At 29.2% G+C, this 22,355-nt stretch overlaps 1 protein-coding gene across 1 annotated transcript; it reads left to right on the plus strand.

Annotated features, from left to right (window-relative positions):
- The first annotated feature begins 13,953 nt into the window (after window positions 1-13,953).
- On the plus strand, window positions 13,954-18,107 carry LOC137819215 (ATP-dependent Clp protease proteolytic subunit 6, chloroplastic). Its single transcript, XM_068622996.1, has 9 exons — window positions 13,954-14,146; window positions 14,233-14,291; window positions 14,763-14,832; window positions 15,266-15,467; window positions 15,547-15,612; window positions 15,763-15,903; window positions 17,171-17,224; window positions 17,450-17,542; window positions 17,921-18,107. Exons 1-9 carry the CDS (start codon window positions 14,055-14,057, stop codon window positions 17,966-17,968), a joined length of 825 nt encoding a protein of 274 aa, XP_068479097.1. The 5' UTR covers window positions 13,954-14,054; the 3' UTR covers window positions 17,969-18,107.
- Window positions 18,108-22,355: the final 4,248 nt, after the last annotated feature.

The following is a 22,355-nucleotide window of genomic DNA, read 5'->3' on the forward strand; positions in this document are numbered from 1 at the left end:
AAAATAATAATTTATTTATATTAACTAAATTAGATATTATTTTAGAGACTAAAAAAATTATTGATATATAAAGTAGTTTATATTATTAATAAAATTTATAAACTAGTTTCTAAATTAGTAACTAATTAGCTACCAAAATTTTAGCTACGAACTTTAGAATCTAAATTAATTGATAGTTAAAATCTTAATAGTTAATTAAATATCAATTTAAAAACTAGTTTATAAATTTTAGTAGTAATATAAACTACTTTAAATACAAAAGATTTTTTATATCTAAAATAGTACCTAATTTAGTCAATATAATAATTAATTATTTTTTTCTTTCTAAAAACTAGTTTTTATTTATATTTAATGATTTTCAAAGAATGTGTAGATTGAGTTTCAGTTGAACGACGTAAACTTTTCCATGATTCTTCATTTATTCTTCCTATTGACCTTCTCTACCGTTTCTTTTGTTATTGTCTAGTGCTTTTGATTGGTAGATAATTCGATAAATTTGTGTCTATTTTCTTATAGAATACAAAATAAAATAATTCATATAGAAGGTAACATCTAAGTGTTTTTTTAAACTAACATTGATTTCAAATTAAATTTTTTAAAATCATATCTAAATGTTACCGAATGTGAGTTTTAGTAAAATTAAACATGTGTTGAGACATTAATTTTAGCTTTAGAATGTATTATGGGTTAAAGTAAATTTAAATAACTTTAAGCATTGGATAAAAAAAATTCCATCAAATTTTACTATTATCTTACTTTTAAAGTAAAAACATTTAAATATAAATCATACTACTTTAAAATTAATTTGAATAATGAAAAATTTCATTCAAAATCAACTTGTTAAAAACATCTAAAAAACTGGGTACAAACAACAAATTGAAAGCAACTTGATTTTGTCCAATAATAATTTGGTGATTAAAGGTTTTGTGTTTAAGCATAGGTTGAAGATCAAGTGGCATTGGCCTTGATTGTTGGCTTGAACATGTGTCTTCAGCTGCCATTCTATGAATATCCACACCACAACCACAACCACAAGTCCTTTCTCTATACATCAAAATCTTTATCTGACTTTCAATGTTCAACCAAACTCAACCACTTAACTCATGCATCTTTCTGATTAGACCCTCTCATTTTCAAATAAATACCAAGCCAATGTTCTTCCTTCTTGCACCATAACTAAGAAACACAGAACAAGATATGCCAAGTCCCCTTAGTTAATGTTTCTTGCTCAAATGAGTATTCCATCTACACTTACAAATTACTCAAATCTGTGTGGATGAGACGCTCATTTGAGCGAGCAATGTTAAAGAGTGGAAGAAGATAATCAACATATCAGCACAACTGAGTTCATTTCCATCTTCACTGTGTTCATTTCAGCTTCATTGATGGTTTACAAGCTTTCCTTCAAACTTTAATTTGTAATATTATTTTGTTTGGAAAGAGAAGATCCTTTTGCAGGTAAGAAGAAGAGAGTGAGAGGGTGCATTATGGAGATGAAAGTGAAAGAACAACAAGGAACCATTCAGTGAAAGCCAGCAAGTAAAGACAACATTACAGCTACAACAGAGTACATATTCAATAATTACATATATTAATGTCATTTTCTATTTTAGATCCAATAATTATGGTAGGATGAGACAGACAAAAATGTTGTCAGAGAAAATATATCAAATGGGATACATGATATAGATTTTGTATAAAATTAAAAATAAATGGAAACAGGATAAAAAATATGCTTATAAAATATTTGTCATAATTATTAAATAGTTGGTGATATTTTGACATCATTGACTAAAAAACACTTGAAAACTCAATAATATTATTTTAGTTATATTTATTTAATTTAAAATTTCAATACATATTACTGTATTATTAAAATGAGTTATAAAGAGTATATTTATTTTAAGGAGTTCATAGTTACTTTCCTTATATGAAGCAAAATATCAGTCACTATGATTAAGTGAAGTCATTTTTTCATATCAGTTCCAACTGGTTAACAGCAAGAACAATTAATAATATGTTGAAAAATATGCATCGGTGACTTTGCCTTAATTACAGTGTGATGAAAATAAATAAGCACTTGATTCGGGATCAAATTAATTGAAAAAAAAAAATTTTGTTAGTTGATCTGCTCAACTCAATATTGTTCAAGTTCAGTTTCTAAAACAAAAGAAAAACCATGTTACTGATAAAGGCTGTGAAATTTATTGATTGTAATTAGAATTGATATAGGGATGAAAAAAGTAACAAGAAAAAAACTAATTTTTTTCATAAATTAAAATTAGTTTATGTTCATGTATATAAGTAAAAACTAAAAACTTATTATCCACTACAAGAAAATCATAAAATAAAAATTAATTTTTAGATATTAAAATAATTAATTACAATAATAATAAAATTAGAGATTATTTTAAAAACTAAAAAAAAAAATTTCTAATTTAACTTTTATTATTGTTAATTATTTTTAAATTAGTATCTAAAAATTAGGATTTAGAATTTAGGGTTAAGCAACATAAACAACAAATATGAATTTTCTGATTGAAGAATCCTCTCAATCAAGATGGGCCATCCACACTGAAGCCCAACGGGCTCGGATCCAAACAAAGTTAAGCAAATTTTTCTTGTATTATATCAATTTCAACTTACACCCAATCTAAAAAAATAACGAAAATGTCCGTACAAAATAACAAAAATAACATTTAATGAAAGAAAGGAGTGGATAAAAAATCTTTTGAAAGTCCTTTTTCATATTTGGATTTTCAAATTCAAAAATTCTTTTATAAGATGCATTTTCAGATTTTATGTTCTGGTATAGAATAGATTTTCAAATTTGAATTTTTGGAACACATTTTTTTATTTCAGAAAATTTGTTCTGAAAATACATTTTCATATTTTATGTTTCAAATTTTCTTTTTCAAAATATATTTTTTTGCATTTCAGATTATTTTTAAACGAAATTTGACTTTTAAATTATATTTGATAATTTAAAAAAGTTCTTGTTGAAATTGGAATAACTTGCCAAAAAATTAACTGTTTAATCCAAGAAAAAAAACTGATTCAACCCCTGGGTTCTGACAAAATAAACCTTAAAATACAGAAAGAAACTAATTGTGCATCTTGTGTCTTTATGTTTCTGCAAGTACACAAACCGTACCGATTCAAATGGGCCCCAAAAGATAAAATAACAACACGTTTTGCTTAAGATTATTACACAAATTTCTCTGTTTTGGAATACCATCAATAGTTAAATAGTATTTAGAAATCAACATTTTCTTAGGCCTGTGCAATCATATTCTAAACCAGCTTGAGAAGTACAACAAGTTGTCAATGTCATGGCAAATAAATTAGACTCTTAATTTTTTTATTTATTTTTTTGGCTAAATAGTTAACTTGTTTGAGGAGAGAAAGGACCCAAGAGAGAGGATTCATATCAGAGGGAAATTAGCAGCACAGCACTTATCATATGCCTTCATCTTCATGGAAGATTAAATTGTATCCTCTCATAAAATCTTGATCTAAAATTATATGCTTTCTTTGCTTTGAAACTCTGAGATGGATTAATGATCAAAGAAAAACCCTCCATGGATCACCTAGTATATCTTTCTGAGGATTAATACATTTTTTTTTTATAAATTTCTGACGAGTAATCATGACAATCCAAAAGAAGCATCATGATTCATGTCTACTGACTATAAAAATTCTGCAGGACACAAAGATATACATGCAGCTAAAAAAGGAAAACCATAAAGATAATCTATTAATAAAGGGTTCAACAGAAAGAGAGGTTTAGAAACATGAATAGCTCTGCAAGGGACCAAAGACCATGATGTTTATGGATCATATACTATGTAGAAATATGTGTGTCTTCCTTCTCTAAACCATGAGCAAATGATTTGAGCTTCAACCCTTTATGCTAGTTTGTTCAGCCATGAAACTCTTCTATTTTCTTGGCCATGGCATGCTGCTTCCGCTTGTTGGGTGGAATATGTGTGTGATATAATATGACATTAGGCCTTATGTCAAAGTCCCGAATGAAATGATCCTTCACTGTGTCTGATACTTGTGGATCTTGAACAAGCAGGTCTTTGATTGCTTCAGGCATAGGTTGTCCATTCATCATGTTCTTCCAATAGTCTCCCATGTCTTTTCTTGCATAGCTGAGGTTAACAACCTATATCAGTTGAAAGAAAATAGAAAGCTCATCATTAAACAACACATGATAAGAGAGGCTTCAGATAAGATCGAACAAACTTTCATACAAGCTTACCAGGAGAAGAGAGAATATTAGGAAAAAAGCAAAGTAGGACTTCATTTTTTTGCTAGCATGTGAAGTTCTCATCAGGTTTGTGAAGGCTATCTTCAGGCTCTGAGCATCCTTTTTATAGGCCAAAAATGACCCTCACACGAAATGTAAAAAGTTCAAAACAGGATGAGTAAATAGAAGGCTAAGCTTTCCCAAAAAGAAAAAGAAAAGTAAAAGAAAAAACGAGTGGTTCAGAATCACCCTTTAGAACTTCTACATTCATCTTTTAGGTGCATGCATTTGAGTTCCAATAGTTTATGCTCAGTTTTGGTTCTAGAGAAGTGGATTCACCTTTAGTAAATTTAAGTTTTACTTATTGTACTACCGGATGGTCGAAAAGCCGACCAGATGACAAAGCCAACTAGACAACAAGATGCAAAACTAAACACGTAATTAGGTATAAACAAGCCAACTTAGGTGATAAGCACGGTTAAGGCACAATTGAACCTTCGTTTGGACCCTAAAGCAGGCCCATAGCAACCATAGCCCATCTAGAACAGTATAAATAGCAGAAGAGGCACAACACCCAAGGTAACTATTCACTCCCTACTCCTTTGGTACTTAGCTCTCAGGCTGACTTGATCGTCAGAGTCTTTGCAGGTACCCCCATCGTGTCCAGATTAGAGATCCAGCCAAAAGAAGCCTAACCATGAGACCAGGAAGACGAGAAGATTACAACAAGAAGAAGTGTTATGGAAGATTCTAATCTTGTAGGAACATTTATTTCTTATTGCAAAGTAATCAACTAATGATAGGTCAGGAAACAAAAATGTTAACAACAAGAAATTGTTTTTTTTTTATCAGCAATTAAGTAAAAAATTAGAATAAATGAAAATATTAGGATACTCTAATCTATTGAATTTTTTTAAGGATTTTAGTCCCATAATCCTCCAACAACCCTAAATCATAAGAATGAAGCTTTCTACTTCTACTACAGTTACTATTTGGTTTTCACGAACCTTTTACAACATGATATTCTTATTATGAGGGTTCAAGTCACCTCCCTATTACCTGAAAAAAAAACTCTGAATCTAAGCTTGTTGACATAATAAGATTAACTTATCATTTGGATGCATGTGATAGAGTTTAAACAAAACACCCATCAGAATGAGAAAATAAACTTATTTGATTTGGTGTGTTTTTGAGATGTGTGTTTAAAAAAAATAAAAATAAAGTGAAAGATAAAGATAATATATTGAGTATCACATTATGTTGAGATAATGGAGGTGGATGTGATTATTAGCCAACTTTAAAGGGTCGGTGGCAGTGCATCTCTACTCCATATAGCATACATTTGCAGAAGTCACGGCACTTCTTCGCTATTGCTATATTATATTTATAGTAATCATTTCAACTTCATTTAAGTAAAACGTGTGAGAGATCTATGTTGCCTTCATTCAGATGCTGATAAAAAAAAAATCAGTAGATTATACACGAGAAATATTTCATATCAATACCATAATTACTTCAAATAAAACCTTTTCTGAAACAATTCTCTTCTTTCTCTCAGCTGCATAATTGCAAAGGCTTTGTGATATCATTACAATACACAGAAACAGTCATTTTATTGCCATGCAAAATCAGCAACCTCAAAACCATTTATACCTAAAATTCTGTCTTACATACGCTAATGTTGTGTTCCAAATATTGGATTGACTTTGGAATAGTCATTGACTATGACCTAATATAAAATTATTCATTTGAAAAATTAACACGTTTATGTAATTCAGATGTTGATATTTGATGAGTAAATTTTACAGTAAAAGGTTATTTTTTCATGCATCCTATGTTTTTGGTATATTGGTCCAATCAGAAGTTTCGTTTTGATGATTCAAGTAATAAGGGTTTGCATTAAGTTAACATAAATTATAAAGATAAAATTAGAACAATTCCTTTTACATCGATGAACCAAGCCTCACATCAAAATTGGCTACATATTTTGAGGAGTAAGGGGCATAACGGGTTATTCGTCATGCTGACATACCAAAAACGTAACTCTGAATATTGGTTTATAGTTATTAATCGACAGTGTTGTCACAAATAGCTTATATATTCTTATTTTTTTTACAACAAATATTTTTTATCAATAAAAAAAATTAATAAATATGAAATATTTTAAAATGCTCCAACCCCTTACATAAAAATATGATTTCTGCATAACAAAAAAATATACATTCAGCGACAACGGCAACAAAAGGGTATATAGGAAATTTGAGAAGAAACTTGTCGCACAAAAGTTCAAAATCGGCCTTATAATTATTATATTCCAAGCGGGTATATGTTACTCACGAAAGATGGTCATATTTAAGACTCTCCAAGATTTGTAAAATGATGATTTCAAGAATGACAAAACTCTATTTGGAAATTTGGTTTTATTCTAACTTAATTATATAATATCGGACATATGATACGAAAATTTCGATGCATATTTCCAACATATCAAGTGTAAAGTTTGTAACTAATAACGTCATTTTACCCAGTCGGTACATAACGATCCACGTGACTTTGGTGACCAACTAACCGGTTAGAAGTATATTTAAAACACAGTTGTAATAAATGACAATTAAGACAGTCGTGAAAACTTCCTACAAATTAGGGTCACATCATCAAATATGGGAAATGTCTTGAGAAATCAGGGTACTATTTCTAGAAATCAACTAATACTCATGTATGCTAGATTCGGTCCATTAGACATATGATCCATAACTCAATGTTACAAATACGCTCTTTTCAGTGGAGTAGGTACGTTTTTTACCAGTTTCAATATACACTTTTAACACAAAGTACTTACTTGATCGTCAAAGTACCTTTTGCATGTTAACTATCGGCCGAGAGTGTTGAGGAATTAAGAAGAAGGAGTCGTGAAGTTTGAAGGAGTGGAGTACTGAGGAACAAAGGAGCGACCGACATCTCAACAATTGTTACAACCAATCTCAGATACTATCTAGACCCACTTTGTCTACACAAGTACAATAATTAAAATATTTGGATTTAAGTTAATTTAATTTTACAAAAAGTAACTTATATGAGATAAAAATTGTTCTCTAATCATATAACTTTTTTATATTTCACTTTTTGATATACAAACTTTATATCTTTTTATACAATTTTCTCATATTTAATTAGTGTTATTTAACTTGGTGAATAGTATAATCGATAATATTACTCTTTTAATAAATAGGTAAAATGAATAAAAAGAACATAATAGTAAAATGTGTGAAGCAAGATTGGATTAGTAAAATTTGTAAAATATTAAACTTGAGTGATAAAATATGTATTTAGTTTTCACATCTATAAGATAAAAATATTTCATAGGATATAAGTGACTGTAAACATTATTTTAGAAGTCGATTTCGTAAGGTTGAGTTAAATTTAAAGTCTATTTCTTAATATAGTGTCCAATAGAGTTTATCTTAGTGAGAATTTGTTGACCTGATCAAGTCACACAACGAATTGACAGATCTCAATGTGAAAAAGGCCGTTATCAAACCACCTATAAATATATTCTAAGAATATATCTATTAATTTAAGTTTGAATATCATTCAATCTCATAAAATGAAACCACTTGTATGCAATATTTTTGTTGTATATATCAGTGTTTGAAGTAAGGTTTCAATCAAATTGATTGAGAGTAGCCGTAATGAGATAAAGTTGAGAAGAAGACAAAAGGCCAGATAAGATATGGTTTAATAAAAATTGAGTTGCACTTTATTTTGTTTCCTATAGGTTCATGCGTGGCATGTAATTAAGCACTATTTTTTAGAAGATTAGCTTCTGTTTTTCTGTGTCCTGTGATGGATGCGTTGTGATCTATCTGGATCCCAAAGTCAACTTAGTTTCTGCATCACATTGCCTACTTGTCTCTATAACATATAATTTTCCCTATGGACTTTCAATTGCTTCAAATTCTTAATTCATTAATATGCTATTATGTGCTTCAACACACACTGCATTCTATTTATTTGTCTCTTTTCATAGTGTTTGCTTTCAAAAATGTGATGCTATTTCATCACCACAAATTAAATCGCCATTGACTATCTGTTTAATTTGGAAATAAATCTCGTATGGCACCAAAAGTTGCGTACGTCACTCTAATTAAACAAGGTTCATTTTTCAACTCATTACAAAGTATATAATTAAGGGGATAATTAACTTTAGAAGCAACACATTGGAAAAGCAATTTTCGACTAACTAGAAATAGAGATAAAGACATTTTATATTTTATATATAACACTACAAGAAAATCATCAAATAAAAATCAATTTTTAGATACCAAAATAATTAGTTGCAATATAATTAAACTAGAGACCATTTTAGAAACTTTTTTTTTCTAAATTAGTTTCTATTTTTGTTAAATAGTTTCTAAATTGGTATTTAATTAGCTACCAAGGTTTTAACTACCAATTATTTATATTCTAATTTTGGTATAAAAAACTTTGGTTGCTAAATACTAATTTAGAAACCATTTAACAATAATAGAAACTAATTTAGAAACCAAATTTTTTTTACTCTTTAAAATAGTTTCTAATTTAGTCATTATATCAACTAATTATTCTTGGTCTCTAAAATTACTTTCTATTTCATGATTTTCTTGTAGCGTAAGTAGGTGCAAATCAACCTCACATTATAAACCGTTTTTATAAGATTGTGTTAGGTTTAAAGTATTCTCTATAATATAATATCATCATTATTTAAAATATCATAACAATAGTTTGTTGACCTTATCAGACCATCTGTAAAAGAAATGAATTAAAAAAATCATATCGACATATATATGTAGATACAAACTTCTCATCGATGTAAAATCCACTTTTTAATATTATTTTTAGTTGAAAAAAGTTTAACAAAATATATATATATATATATATATATATATCCTCTCATCCCAAACACACAAATATATTGGGAAATTAGTGCCTTATTTGGGTAGAATATAGAATAGTTGGTTAGGGTCCAAACCCTAAATTGTGACCATGTCATGTGATTTTGATATAACAATGTTAAATTTTGAGAGCAAAGGAATATCTATGCACGGATGCGTATCTATATATATATATATATATATATATATGGTACATAAGAATAATGAGAGTTGGAGAAGAAAACTAGAGTCCTCATTGGCTCATATTAGTTTATGAAAAGCATAATCATGTTGTCTTACGCTTCATTAATTTGGATAAAGCTAAAATTTTCAGTTGAGATTAATATTTTTGTTACTTAACTTCCAGAGAAACCGTACTAAACTTATAAAAAAAAGTCAAACATTTTTTTTAAATGGGTACATAAATTTATTTAAATTCATAAAAACGAATATTTTACATCATTGATTTATTTATTTAATTTCCTCAATTCATTATTTAAAAAGATTGTGATATCATGCTGTACTTGTGCCAGTATATATGTCAAATAGTGTAGAAACACTTCAAAGGCTTTGTGATATTTTATAACTTATTTTTTGGAATTTTGTAATTAGATAAACTTCAATTTGTTTTTATTTTTATAAAGACTTAATTTTGAAATATGAAATTCTCTTACGGTTTTCAATTTTATGTTATATTATAGTCATGGTATCTCTTCCTGCTATGAATATTATTTGTCATATAGTGTATATAGCATTTGTGTTTTATTCAAACTTGTTCCTTTTTTTTTCAGTTCTCATTGACATAGTACGCACGTGCGAAGAAGTTGGTGTATTGGTTTATGGTCAGAAATTTCGTACGTTCATGTTTTTTTATCTGAAATTACCTGTAATATTCACTCAATACTTAGCAGAATTTTATTAACTAATTTATAAAGTTAAAAACTAAATTACATGTTAAATAAAAATGATTAAAGTCACGGATAGAGGAACACATGTCATTGAAATCTTAAAAAGTTTTGAAAATATTAAAAAATAGATTTTAAGTGAAACTTATTACAAAATTAGAGTTTAAAACCATCTATATATTGTAACAGTTTAATTATTATTTGAGTAAGATTTATTCTGATATATCACTATTTAGCTATATTTAAAGTATAGTACTATTTAGTTATATAAGAAGTTAATGTAAGATCTTTAACTTATTCTTATTATATATAAGGATATTTGAGTGTGAGAATAAATTTAACTTTTTTCCTTGTTCTTACTAGGAAGATGGGACATAAAGATTGATTGACTTTTTTCTCTTCCTTTCTATCATGCAGTTTGCTCCTTGCCTTAATGTTACTCCTTTAGGTCTCGATCGCTCTATCTCAGATAAATGTCAAATGTAGGTATCTGCAGAAGGCACTCCGACGCTCAAGTCAGCAAAAAGAGTATTCGGCATTCGGAGGAAGTGTACAGTGATTAATGACGTACCTTGTGTTTTGGAATATGTGTTATTTATATTGTTTTAATGTGTTTACCTTATTGGGTCGGATTAGTGGAGTGAATCAAACTTAGGAACGTATTATTTAGTTCTTAATGATGGTTTGGCTTTATTGACATTGATTTAAGCGTTAATGGATTGGATGTGTCGGTCGGCCAGCATGGACATGCTGGCTTCGATGAGTTCGATCAAGGAGTATTACAAAATAGAACAGAGATGAACAAAAGGGAACAGAACACAAATGATACGAGAATGAATATCTCTTCTTTCTTGTTATTAAAATCAAAACAAATATAATTAAATACTATAATCATAACACATAAAGACAAAATAAAGGTTATTCACATCTATAAAGAGAAACAACTGATAATTAGAAAAAACACCAGTTAATATTAAGATCATTCTATAACTTTGGTATCCGTATCCTTTAATAAGGAGACAAGCTATGACATTGACCGCTCGGTCCATAATAGTACAAACTCTAATTTAATTAAAAAAAACCAATAATTTATATATTAAAATTTTAAGCCTTGAGTATGATGACAATTGCTGCAGATTCAACAGTTTCGGCAACAATTTGAGTTTGCCACTACATGGGACTCACAAAGAGTCAAATGATCTGGTCGACAAACACCATATACATGATATTAGTCAAACATTGAGGGAAGTATATGAATCAAGAAAAGTGATTATGATCTGTTGCCACTTTCCACTGGTCAAAACAATGTGCCTCCTTTTTTCTCCTTCTTCTCTTTCTTTTTTCATCACCCTGTTCATCTGAGAATGATAGCTACCATATGCTTTTGTAACCAAATTTGTCTAAGATCATTTTTCAACTCTTTTCTTTTGCCTTTTTCTGGAGGATTAGTACAATTCACAAGCCACTGCTGCTGTATAATGATAGCTACAAAGAATATAAAAAAAAGGTATCAACATTTACAATTCAGTCATAAATATCACACATATCCATAACCCACATGAAATGAAGAACAAAGAAAGCATAGAGAAAAACAATGACAGCAAAATATAAGAAAAAAATTAAAATATCATAACAGAGACGTATAGCATGATGGTAAAGATAATGAGGAAAGCGACAAAAACTTTTGAATTATCGTATTCAAGGCTTACGATAAAATTCAAATTCCATTTCTGAAAAGTGAAATTAAAACGTTTTCAATCGCTCATTATTTCGTAATTTTTTGTTTGGTTCCTATTTCTTTTCAAATAATCCCTTCATAAAAAGCATTTTCTTTTATCAAATGGTCTATTCGTTAAAATTTCGTTTATTTTTCCATTAAGTTTTATTTTATCTTACTAAATATATCCCTTTAGATATCCTGATTTTCTTTCATTTATTTGATATTTTAAAACATCACAAGCTTCTCATTATCTCTTAAACTTTTGATCTTTAGAGGAATTATTAATGTGTAAAAAAAGGTCATTTATTGAAAAATTCATAAAGGAGCAATTCAAATACGAAAGGCATTTTATTGTGAAGGAAATTAAAAAAATGATAAACTCAATTATTATTTTTCTAAAAGAATTGTTAAAAATAAAAAATAAAGCAATTATTTTTTAATTCTTTGCGATTACGTTTAGCAACAAAACGGTCCAAAAACAACAGAGGTCTAATGGGCTTGGAGGAACATATTACAAAAGGCAGTTTCTTCCTGTACCTCTACATTTTTCTTCCTGCAAACCCACAATTTTGTAAATTTCAAAACTGACCTTCGCCTATTATTTGAATTCGGGATCTGGGAGTGTGCTACGGATTCAACAATCCAAAAGTGAATCATGTTTTTTTTCGGATGAATGGGTGTTCTGGAAGCAAAATTTACATAAATTGTTGATTTCTGGATTGTTGAATCTGGAAACCTAATTTTAGGGGTGGCAAAGCGGGCTAGCCCGCCCCGCATACAAAATGCGGGCTGGTTTTCATGACTTGCGGGCTTGCGGGCTGGCCCGCTTTTTTTTTCTTTTTTTTTAACGTAGAGGAGGAGTGGAGGCAGTAGCGGTGTGCAGCAGCGGAGCGGTAGTAGCGCGCAACAATTGCAGGTGAAGCCACGCGAAGTCGCAAGTAAAGCGAGCGACGACACTGCAAAGGAGAGTGCATCGTGTGTTGTGTTGTGTGCATTTTATGGAACAACGTAACTACGTTGTGATTTGAGTGAAAACCTAATTTTCTTTCACTCAAAGTTGTCACTCCTCTATTGGACCATTGCTGTCAAGTCAATTAATTTTTAATTTTTAATTTTACTTTTTTTTTTTAATTTTTTTTTTAAATTTTTTTTTTAATTTTTTTTGGTGGGCTAGCGGGCCAGCCCGCCCCGCTGTTGGCCCGCGCGGGCCACGGGTTATTCGGGGCGGGCTAATGCGGGTTGAAAATGTCAACCCGCCCCACATTTTTTAGCGCGGGCCGCGGGCTGGCCCACCCCACTTTTCCACCCCTACCTAATTTCTATTACGGATTGATGGATCTGGAATGATTTTTTTCAATTATGGATTTCTGAATCCGGAATGCATATTTTGAATTATGCATTAGTGGATCCAGAATGGTTTTTTCAATTATGGATGTTTTGCATTTTTTTTATTTTGAATTAACACTGTCATTCATGTACTACCGGAAGCACCAATCTGAGAGATTACTGGACGTGTCAATCCAAAATTTTACTAGAAGCGCCAATCCAAAAATTTACCAAATTTCATAATCCGAAATAAATAAATAAATATATGTACAACTTATATAGGAACAATTTTATCTTTGCGCAACCTTATGGGGTGCAGAAAGAAAAATGTGTAGGGGTGCAGGAAGAAACCTACCATTACAAAATATCAGTGGCAAGCATAATGTTATTCAATGAGGACTGTTTCTTCCTGCACCTCTATACCTTATTCTCTCACCTCCATGTATTTTCAAATTTTCAAAAATGTCCCTCTACTATTTCTGATTATGTAATCTGGAAGTCATTTTTTAAATTTGTAATTAGCTTCTGGATTACATAATCCGAAAGTCTTTTTTCATATGCATGATTAATTTTCGGATTACATAATCCAGAAGTCTTATTTAGTTTATGAATTATGTAATCCGGAAATTACTATATGGGGATGACATAAAAAGGATAAAAATGTATTTTCACGTTGTGTATGGAGGTGGCAGAAGAAGATATGGAGGTGTAGGAAGAAACAGTCTTCAATGAGTGATTAGAAAGAATGTAGCTGTGCCTTATATACAGGGGTGGGAAAAGAAAAGCTAATTGAACCTATGAATAAAAACTTATTACGGACTCAACAGACCCAACAGAAAAATAAAAACAGAAATATATTATCAGAAGAAAACCATTAAAGTGGGTGGGATCCAATAGAATACTGGTATCTCGGTTCATCTTGTTTCGGAGTTTCAGCAATGGTGCTTCAAGCTTTGTCAGTGCCCGCGAGTGCCAGCTTCAATATAGCTTCTTGCTCCAGAACTCCCTCCCACCTAGTATTTTCTCACAGGTTCATATTCCTATTACCCAATTCCGCTTTCACTTTTTTTTCCAATTATTTTTCATAACCTGAAATTTGAACTCCAATTTCACCAGAAACCCCTGTTCGATAGCTTCTTCTTTTCCTAGCCCATATGGCAATTCATCAGAAGATGGTAAATTTCTAATTTGACAACTTTTGTTTTTTGGCTGCAATTCGAAAATTGTTGCCTTTTCTAGGCTGTGATAGTTTATCCTTGCTTTGGGGTTTTTACTTTTTCTTTGGGTGTGTTAACCCTATTTTTTTTGAAGGAATAGGGTTTTTTTTTTTTTTTTTTTTATCTAGTTTTATGATAATGAAATGTCTTGCGTAATTTAAGATATTTAATAAGGGTTCAATTTGACCACAATTCCACAAATTAGCACATATCAGTTACATTACACCCCTCGTTCTACTGGCTAAGATTTTCACTTGTTGCTCAGGCTTCTGTACAATTGTTACCTTATGGTTCATTAATAAGTTGAAGCTCTTAATGAACTAAATCCTTTAAACAAATAAGCAGTTTTTTCGTTTGCGTATTTACCTACGAGTTATGAACATAGCTACGCTAAAATATGGTATCATATGTATATTTTATTTTGTGCAGGGTTATCAAGTAAAAGCCGTGGCTTTCGTTTAAAACTTGATGAGAAAAATATCTATGGTGCTAGTACAAGGTAAAGTTTTGTTCACTTCCTTTTTCAGGTGCTTCGTGTATTATGTGGTTGTTTGGTAGGATGCCTGTGAATACCTATTTTGGACCATCATTCGTTGTTCAAGACCTGATTTGTCTGTGATTATTAACTGGAAAAGAGAATTGTATCTGTGTAGAGGTGAATTAGGTTATAAAGGAGTGCATCTTGAAGTATTACTGAATCTGTAATGCATTCTGTTAATAAACAGTGGCATGGCTATAGTCATCATGACCTATCTATACAGTTAGTGTCTGCAAGTTTCACAGAATCACAGTAGCTAAACTGCAGATTATTTTTATTAACATTTTTTATTCTCTCACAGACATGCATATAGCGCCCCCTGCCTACATTTTTTTTATTTTTTATTTAGTAGTGAATGGATAAAGAACTTATTGATGTTCCAGTTTACTTGTAGTTATGGTGCAATTGAAGCTAAGAAGGGGAACCCACCAATCTCACCAGCAGTGATAACTCCCGAAGGACCACTTGATCTGTCGTCTGTTTTGTTCAGGAATCGTATAATATTCATAGGGCAGCCAATCAATTCACAAGTGGCTCAGAGAGTTATATCCCAGCTTGTGACTCTTGCTACTATTGATGAAAAATCAGATATACTGGTTTGTTAAGCCTTGACGTTGTTACTTTGCTTCATTTAGTTATGAAAAGGGATTTATATCGAGCTTCTTGTGTTTGCAGGTATACCTAAATTGCCCTGGTGGAAGCTCGTATTCAGTGTTGGCAATTTATGATTGCATGTCTTGGGTAAGATCAAAGTTCTGTCATGCCTTCCAATACACACACAGACACTCGCTTTGAGTCCAGTTACATTTTCCCTCCTATTTTAGTTACTTTAAATCCCTATTTAGTTGTCAATGTTCTTACCTGAAAGAATTTGGTGATTCCATTTTTCAGATAAAGCCCAAGGTTGGTACTGTATGTTTTGGAGTAGCTGCAAGCCAAGGAGCACTCCTCCTTGCTGGAGGAGAGAAGGGAATGCGCTATGCAATGCCAAATGCTCGCATTATGATACATCAACCACAGAGTGGATGTGGGGTAAGAATGAAACTTCTGAAATTTTAATACAGTCGTGAAACAGAATAATCTACCATACTGAACAAAGTAATAAAAATACAATGATTAGTTATATCTTCATAATAATAATAATAATATTAAGATATGACAAAAATTGATCTTTGCACCGTCTAGTTTATGAGGAAAGTGGTAAAAAACCACGCCATGTTCCCCTTCCTTCCTACAAGTTACAAATTTTAATAAAACTAGAAGACCTGAGTTTCCAGACTTGAAATTGGAGCTGATGTTCCAATATGTCTCTTAAGTAGACCATTAATTTTATTTGACAAGTTGCAATGAATCATCAAAAAATCATATTGGAAGCCTGATATCTTCCAATGTTAATGTTATGTTTGAACTTTAAAGCCATCTTCCATGGTAATTGTAATCCATTCTGCAATTTGAAATTTGATGTATCAAAGCATTTACAAATGAAATTTTATTGATAGTGGGGAGGATCTATTTTTGAGAACTATGTGAACTTCTTTGGTCAGTACACAGTAGACATTGCCATTCTTAGGCTCTGTTTGGATTGGGGAGGGGATTTGTGAGGATGGGAGAGAGTGGATTTGTGAGGATGGGAGAGATGGATTTGTGAGGATTGGAGAGGATGTGTGAGGATATGTGAGGTTGTTTGGATTGAGGGATGATAGAGTGGATTTGTGAGGATGGTTTATTGTAAGTTTACAAAATTATCCTTTTTATTAAAAAATATTTAAATAATGAATTATGATTTTTTTTGTGTAGGTTTAAATATTTTTAATATATAATATTCATAATTGTTTATATTTTTAATAAAAAATTAAAAAATATAATATAAAATATTTTGGTGTTAAATTGAAATAAATTAAATACATTAAAATTTATGAAAATAATATTCATTTGTTATTTTATATAACTATATATATATATTGTTGATATTATAATTTTATTTTATTATTTATAATTATATGTTGTTATTAATAGTATAATTAAATATTTTTAAAATTATAAATAATAAATAAATTTATGTAATATTTAATTTTATATATTAAAATAAAATACATGTACAAGGGTATTTTAGTAAAATGCAACAATCCTATTAAATCCTCACAAATCTCTTCATTTTGTGAAGAATGAAAAAATCCCTCCACCCTCTCTCTCATCCTCTCCTCCACTCTCAAAACCATGGAAACAAACACAAAAAACACCCCCTCCCTCCTCCCACTTGGAAGCAAACACACCCTTATTGTTCTTAATCTCTCTACAGGGTCATGTTGAGGATGTCAGACGCCAAGTGAATGAAGCTGTTCAATCTCGCCATGTTAGTCTTTCTTCCTCTGATTTGCACCATTCTAATAATTTGTGGACAACTTTAATGCTCCTATGATCTTAGAATTCCAATTTTCTATTGTGAAACTAAAAACTTCGATTAACATATTTTCTTTGTGACGTGCCCAATTTTCTGTGGCTTCTTTTTACTTGTCATAGTTTTATTTGACAGTTCTTGGAATGCCATGCTTAATCCCTCATTCTATTTGGATTTCAGAAAATTGACAAGATGTATAGTGCTTTTACGGGGCAGCCACTAGAGAAGGTGCAGCAGTACACAGAGAGGGACCGTTTTCTGTCTGTTTCTGAGGTAATGTGAACTTTTTCCATCTATAGCTGTGACATGACATGAGTTCATTGAATGGAGTACAAGTTCTCAAACAACCAAATTTGTTGTATTTCCAATAGTAAATGAAACTTAGAGGAAAAGAAAATTAAGTAAATGTTTCAGTTAAATTTGGATTATCTGTTTAGTTTATACCATGTGGTTGACTTAATTAATCTATAAAATTGATGCATCTCAAAACACCTTTGGTTCTTGTTATCTAAGTAGTTATTTGTCTATTTTCTATGAGGAGATAATTAAGGTGGTTAGTTTCAGTTAAGGCAGCAATTATTGCTTCGATCTTAGTTCTTTAATTTTTATATCTCACTGGATAGTTTTTGTTACTGCCTTTTCTTTGTGCAGGCTTTGGAGTTTGGTCTGATTGATGGTGTCCTGGAAACAGAGTATTGAATCAGATTATTTGCAGGATATATCTTAAAGAGGTTGAAAATGTTAATTCTTGTCAAATTGATATTGTAGAATTTCATTAACTTATGATAATTCGCAAATGTTGAGCTTGAGAATTTTATTTATTTTTTAGTTCCCCGTAGTTGATATTATTTAAAATTACTTTCATAGTTTGATCTAACTGTTTACAATTATGTAGTTCATTTTATTTCATTACTTAATCTCAAGTTTCTTATTACACATTTTGGGGGTGGTATTCACAGTAGAAACAGAGCTTCGGAATCATCAAATGAGTATTTTTTAGTTTTGTCATAAAACATAAATAAGTTTCTATATTAAAGGTATTTTCAAACAGAAAATATCTTCCTAAATTCTACAATTTGGAATACAATATTATAATATTATGAGTTGTATAATTTATAAGGGTACTTTTTGGATTCAAACATACAAAATTATATTTTGAATTGTAGAATTCAGAAACATCTTCGAACTCTTCAATTCAAAATACAATTTTATATTTCTGTAAAGTTTAGATGGTGTTTTCTGAATTCGAAAATATCTTTCAAATTTTGCAATTTATAATATAATTTTGTATTTCAAATTGTTGAGTTTGAATGATTTCTAATTTTCAGAGAAAGGTAAATTAGATTTTTCATAAAATGTATAGAGGTGAACGAAGAAGGTATGGAGGTGGAAGAAGAAAATATCGAAAAAAAGTGCTTACACAAGCACCTGAGGAAAAAAGGTGAACACGTGTAGAGAAGAAATGGGAAGGTATCAGAATCTGAAGAAACTTATTTATATTTATGACAAAACTAAAACAGATACACTAGTCATTTGATTATTCAGAAGCTCTATTTCTATTGTGAATATTCCTACAATTAGAGATATTTTCTGGATTTGAAAATATCAATTTGAAATATAATTTTGTATTCTTAACTAGTGTTTGGAAGGTATTTTGTGGATTTGAAATACAAAATTATATTTCAAATTGAAGAATTCAGAAAGTACTTGAAAATCTGATTTTTTTTTTTAATTCTACAATTTTAAATAGTAAATTATTATCTGAATTATAGTCTCAACTCTTTAATTTGAAATATAGAATTATAGTCTGAACTATAGAGTTTAAGTTTGAAAGGTATACGCAATTTTGTTGAATGGTAATTATGGAATTGAAGAGCAGGAAGAAAACGCCCTTTTGTTTCCTTTGAGATGACGCATTGAAAGCGAAATTGTTAAGCATTTAGAATTTGTGGAAGTTTTATGAGTGGTATCATAACTGTTGTTATTTTACCTTGCTCTCTCGAGGTTATACATGTAATAAGTATGTCATAGGTACTTGAAAATTTACTTTGGATTTGTGAGCAAAGCACGTTTGGCGAAAACAAAAACTAATTTTTAAGAGTGGTGTTATCTAATCACTCGTCATATTTTAATTTATACTTAATTAAGATTTATATACTTTATAAATTTAAATATTTTAAATAAAACTTTTATTACTTTTATTGAAAATAAGTTAGACTTGTCATGTTCTTCAACAACTTTTGTGTTCTCACTTCTAGAAATTGATGACGAAATATTATTGATGAAAGTGATGATGAAAATTATTTATTATTTAACATTTTTAATAAAATAATAATTTTTTATTCCATATTGAGCAAGTTGTATTGGGCCATGTCAGAGAAAGTCATGTTGGGTCCATATTGAGTCTAGTAGAGTTGGTCACATGTTACTCGAAGTTGAGTTAGGTAACATGTTACTCCAAGTTGAGTTATGCTACATTGGACTCAATTGAGTCGGGTAATGTCAGACTGAGTTGAGTTTGATCTATTTCAGATCAATTCTTTCTAGATCTTTATTGGACCAGTTTAGATCATGTCATGTTAATTAAAACTTAGACAAAATTAACCAAAGTCAGACAATGTTGAGTTGGTTCATTCAAACAAATTGGATTAGTTAATTGTAATTTATATGATAAAATCAAATTTTGTGGGTTAATTAGTTGTAATTTAAATAATTATGAATAAAGTTTTATTCACATCACATGATATATAGGGACAAACTTAAATCAAGAAGTCACCAAAATTAAAATATTATTTATTTTATGAGTTTAATTTTATATGTGTAAGAAAATTATAGTATAAATTAATTAGAAATTCTTTTAAATATGGTGTAAAACATAATTTATATATTAATAATTTTAGTTAAACTCTCATTTTATTTATTCATTCAAATTTAAAATAATTTCGCACCTAACTCTATTTATTTGTGTCTCTCAGATTTTGCCATTCGTATAGACAAAATTATTAAGTAAAAATAATTATAAAAAATTATAAAAATCCATTTTAATATAAGAAAATTATTAAATAAAAAATAATTAAAATAATTAATTGTTATAATAACTAAATTATATTATTTTATAAACTAAAAATTAACTAATATTTAAAGTCATTTTTATTATGAATAAAAATTTATAAATTAGTTTATAAATTGATATTCAATATTAATTGCAAAATTTATATATATTAATTATTAATTATTTATTATATTTAGAAACTGACTTATATGTTTTTATTAAAAATAAAAACTACTTTTATATTAATATTTTTGTTATAACTTAATATTTAATTAATAATTAATTATTTTAATTTTTAAAATTAATTTTTATTTAATAATTTTACTATAATATTTTTGTGGGTTCACATGATGTCATCTAACTTATTTTTACGAGATAGTGTGGTGGAGGGAAATTATATCTTGTAATGCCTATGGTGTGTAGTATATATTGTTTCAACAATTATAGATCCATTATTTGTCTTTTAAGTCATGATTTGAAACTTTCAGAAAGGAAAATGTTACATCAATATTTATACAAAAAGATATAACTATTTATAAGTTTCTAAAAATTAAAAAAAAAACGTGGACCAAACATACCTTTATCTAAGATCAAAATGTATTTTTCTTGAAGGAAAATTATGAAAATATGAAAGTTGTGTGCTATGTATATAATAAATATATGATGGGGTCATTATTGTATAAGCATTAATTTCAGACAAGAAGTTAGGGTGATTTTTGCAAGAAATCTCATCCAGAAAATAGTGAAGAGAGATAACCCAATTGATGCATTATGTGGGACAAATAAGTTTAGAAAAGTGGTCCACTCCTACCCATGCCCTAGACAATCATACACTATCTTATGGAGCATAATAATATATAGGTTTTCTCATTGATGAGGTATATGTACTTTTCATCATTATATATAAGAATCACTCATTTCAAATAATGTTTAGTTTTCTACTTATGTTTTTATTGGAAAAGTGTCTAATTCTTTCGTGATGGAAATAATTTTGGAAAGTGTCTAGAAACTTATTTTTGGAGGTACTATAAATAGGGACACCACATACTATTTATTAATCCGATTGGAATCTTCACCGTAGATTTGCTATAGTTTTAAGGTTATCATTGCATTTAACAAATTGTCCTTTCAAAGTGTGAATTTCATTGTTTTCTAAATACCAAGAACATAAAGAAAGTTTATAAGTTATTGTAAATTTTAAATTTTATGAAAGAGTGTTACATAATTTGATTTTTTATATAAGAGTATAAATTTGAGTCTTTTAAATAGAAAAGATGTCATTAAAAAGTAGATTTCATTAGAAATAATAAAAGTAAACGTTTTCAAATGAAAAATGAACACGCCACGGGTGTATCTCACTGACTACATGAGTGGTTTTATGAAACAATAAATTATTGGGTTAAAAATCAAAGAAAAAGGTACATAAAACAAAAGGAAATGTGAGGTCATTCTAACCCACCTTTGCATAGGAAAAATATCGACCACGATTTCTTTCAAGGCAAGGATTTTCAAACACAATAAATAGAAAAGAAAAGAAAAATGTAATGTAACGAAATAATAGACTAATGGAATATGATAGTTTGAAAGAGTTCGTATAACATTTTTGATGTGATAGGGTTAAAAATATATATATATATATATATATATAATAAAGGATAAATTTAAAATTAAATGATATAAAAATATTAAAATAATAGTATTAAAAATTGTAACTTAATTTTATAAAAAATGGTTATATAATAGTAGACTAAGGTCTTGGATCCTATTGGAGGAATAAAATGATAGTTATATATAATTTTTGATTTGATGAGTTTAAATATATATATATATATATATATATATAATAAAAGATAAATTTATAATTAAATGATATAAAAATATTAAAATAATAATATTAGAAGTTGTAATGTGATTGTATAAAAAATTGGAGTTTTGAATGTATTATTAGCTATGTAGCAGAGACACTAATATAGATACTGATATGACACGGATATGGACACGAAGATACGTATATTTTCTAAAATGTAGGATACG

This window comes from Phaseolus vulgaris, chromosome 11, assembly GCF_000499845.2.
Source record: "Phaseolus vulgaris cultivar G19833 chromosome 11, P. vulgaris v2.0, whole genome shotgun sequence".
NCBI lineage: Eukaryota > Viridiplantae > Streptophyta > Magnoliopsida > Fabales > Fabaceae > Phaseolus > Phaseolus vulgaris.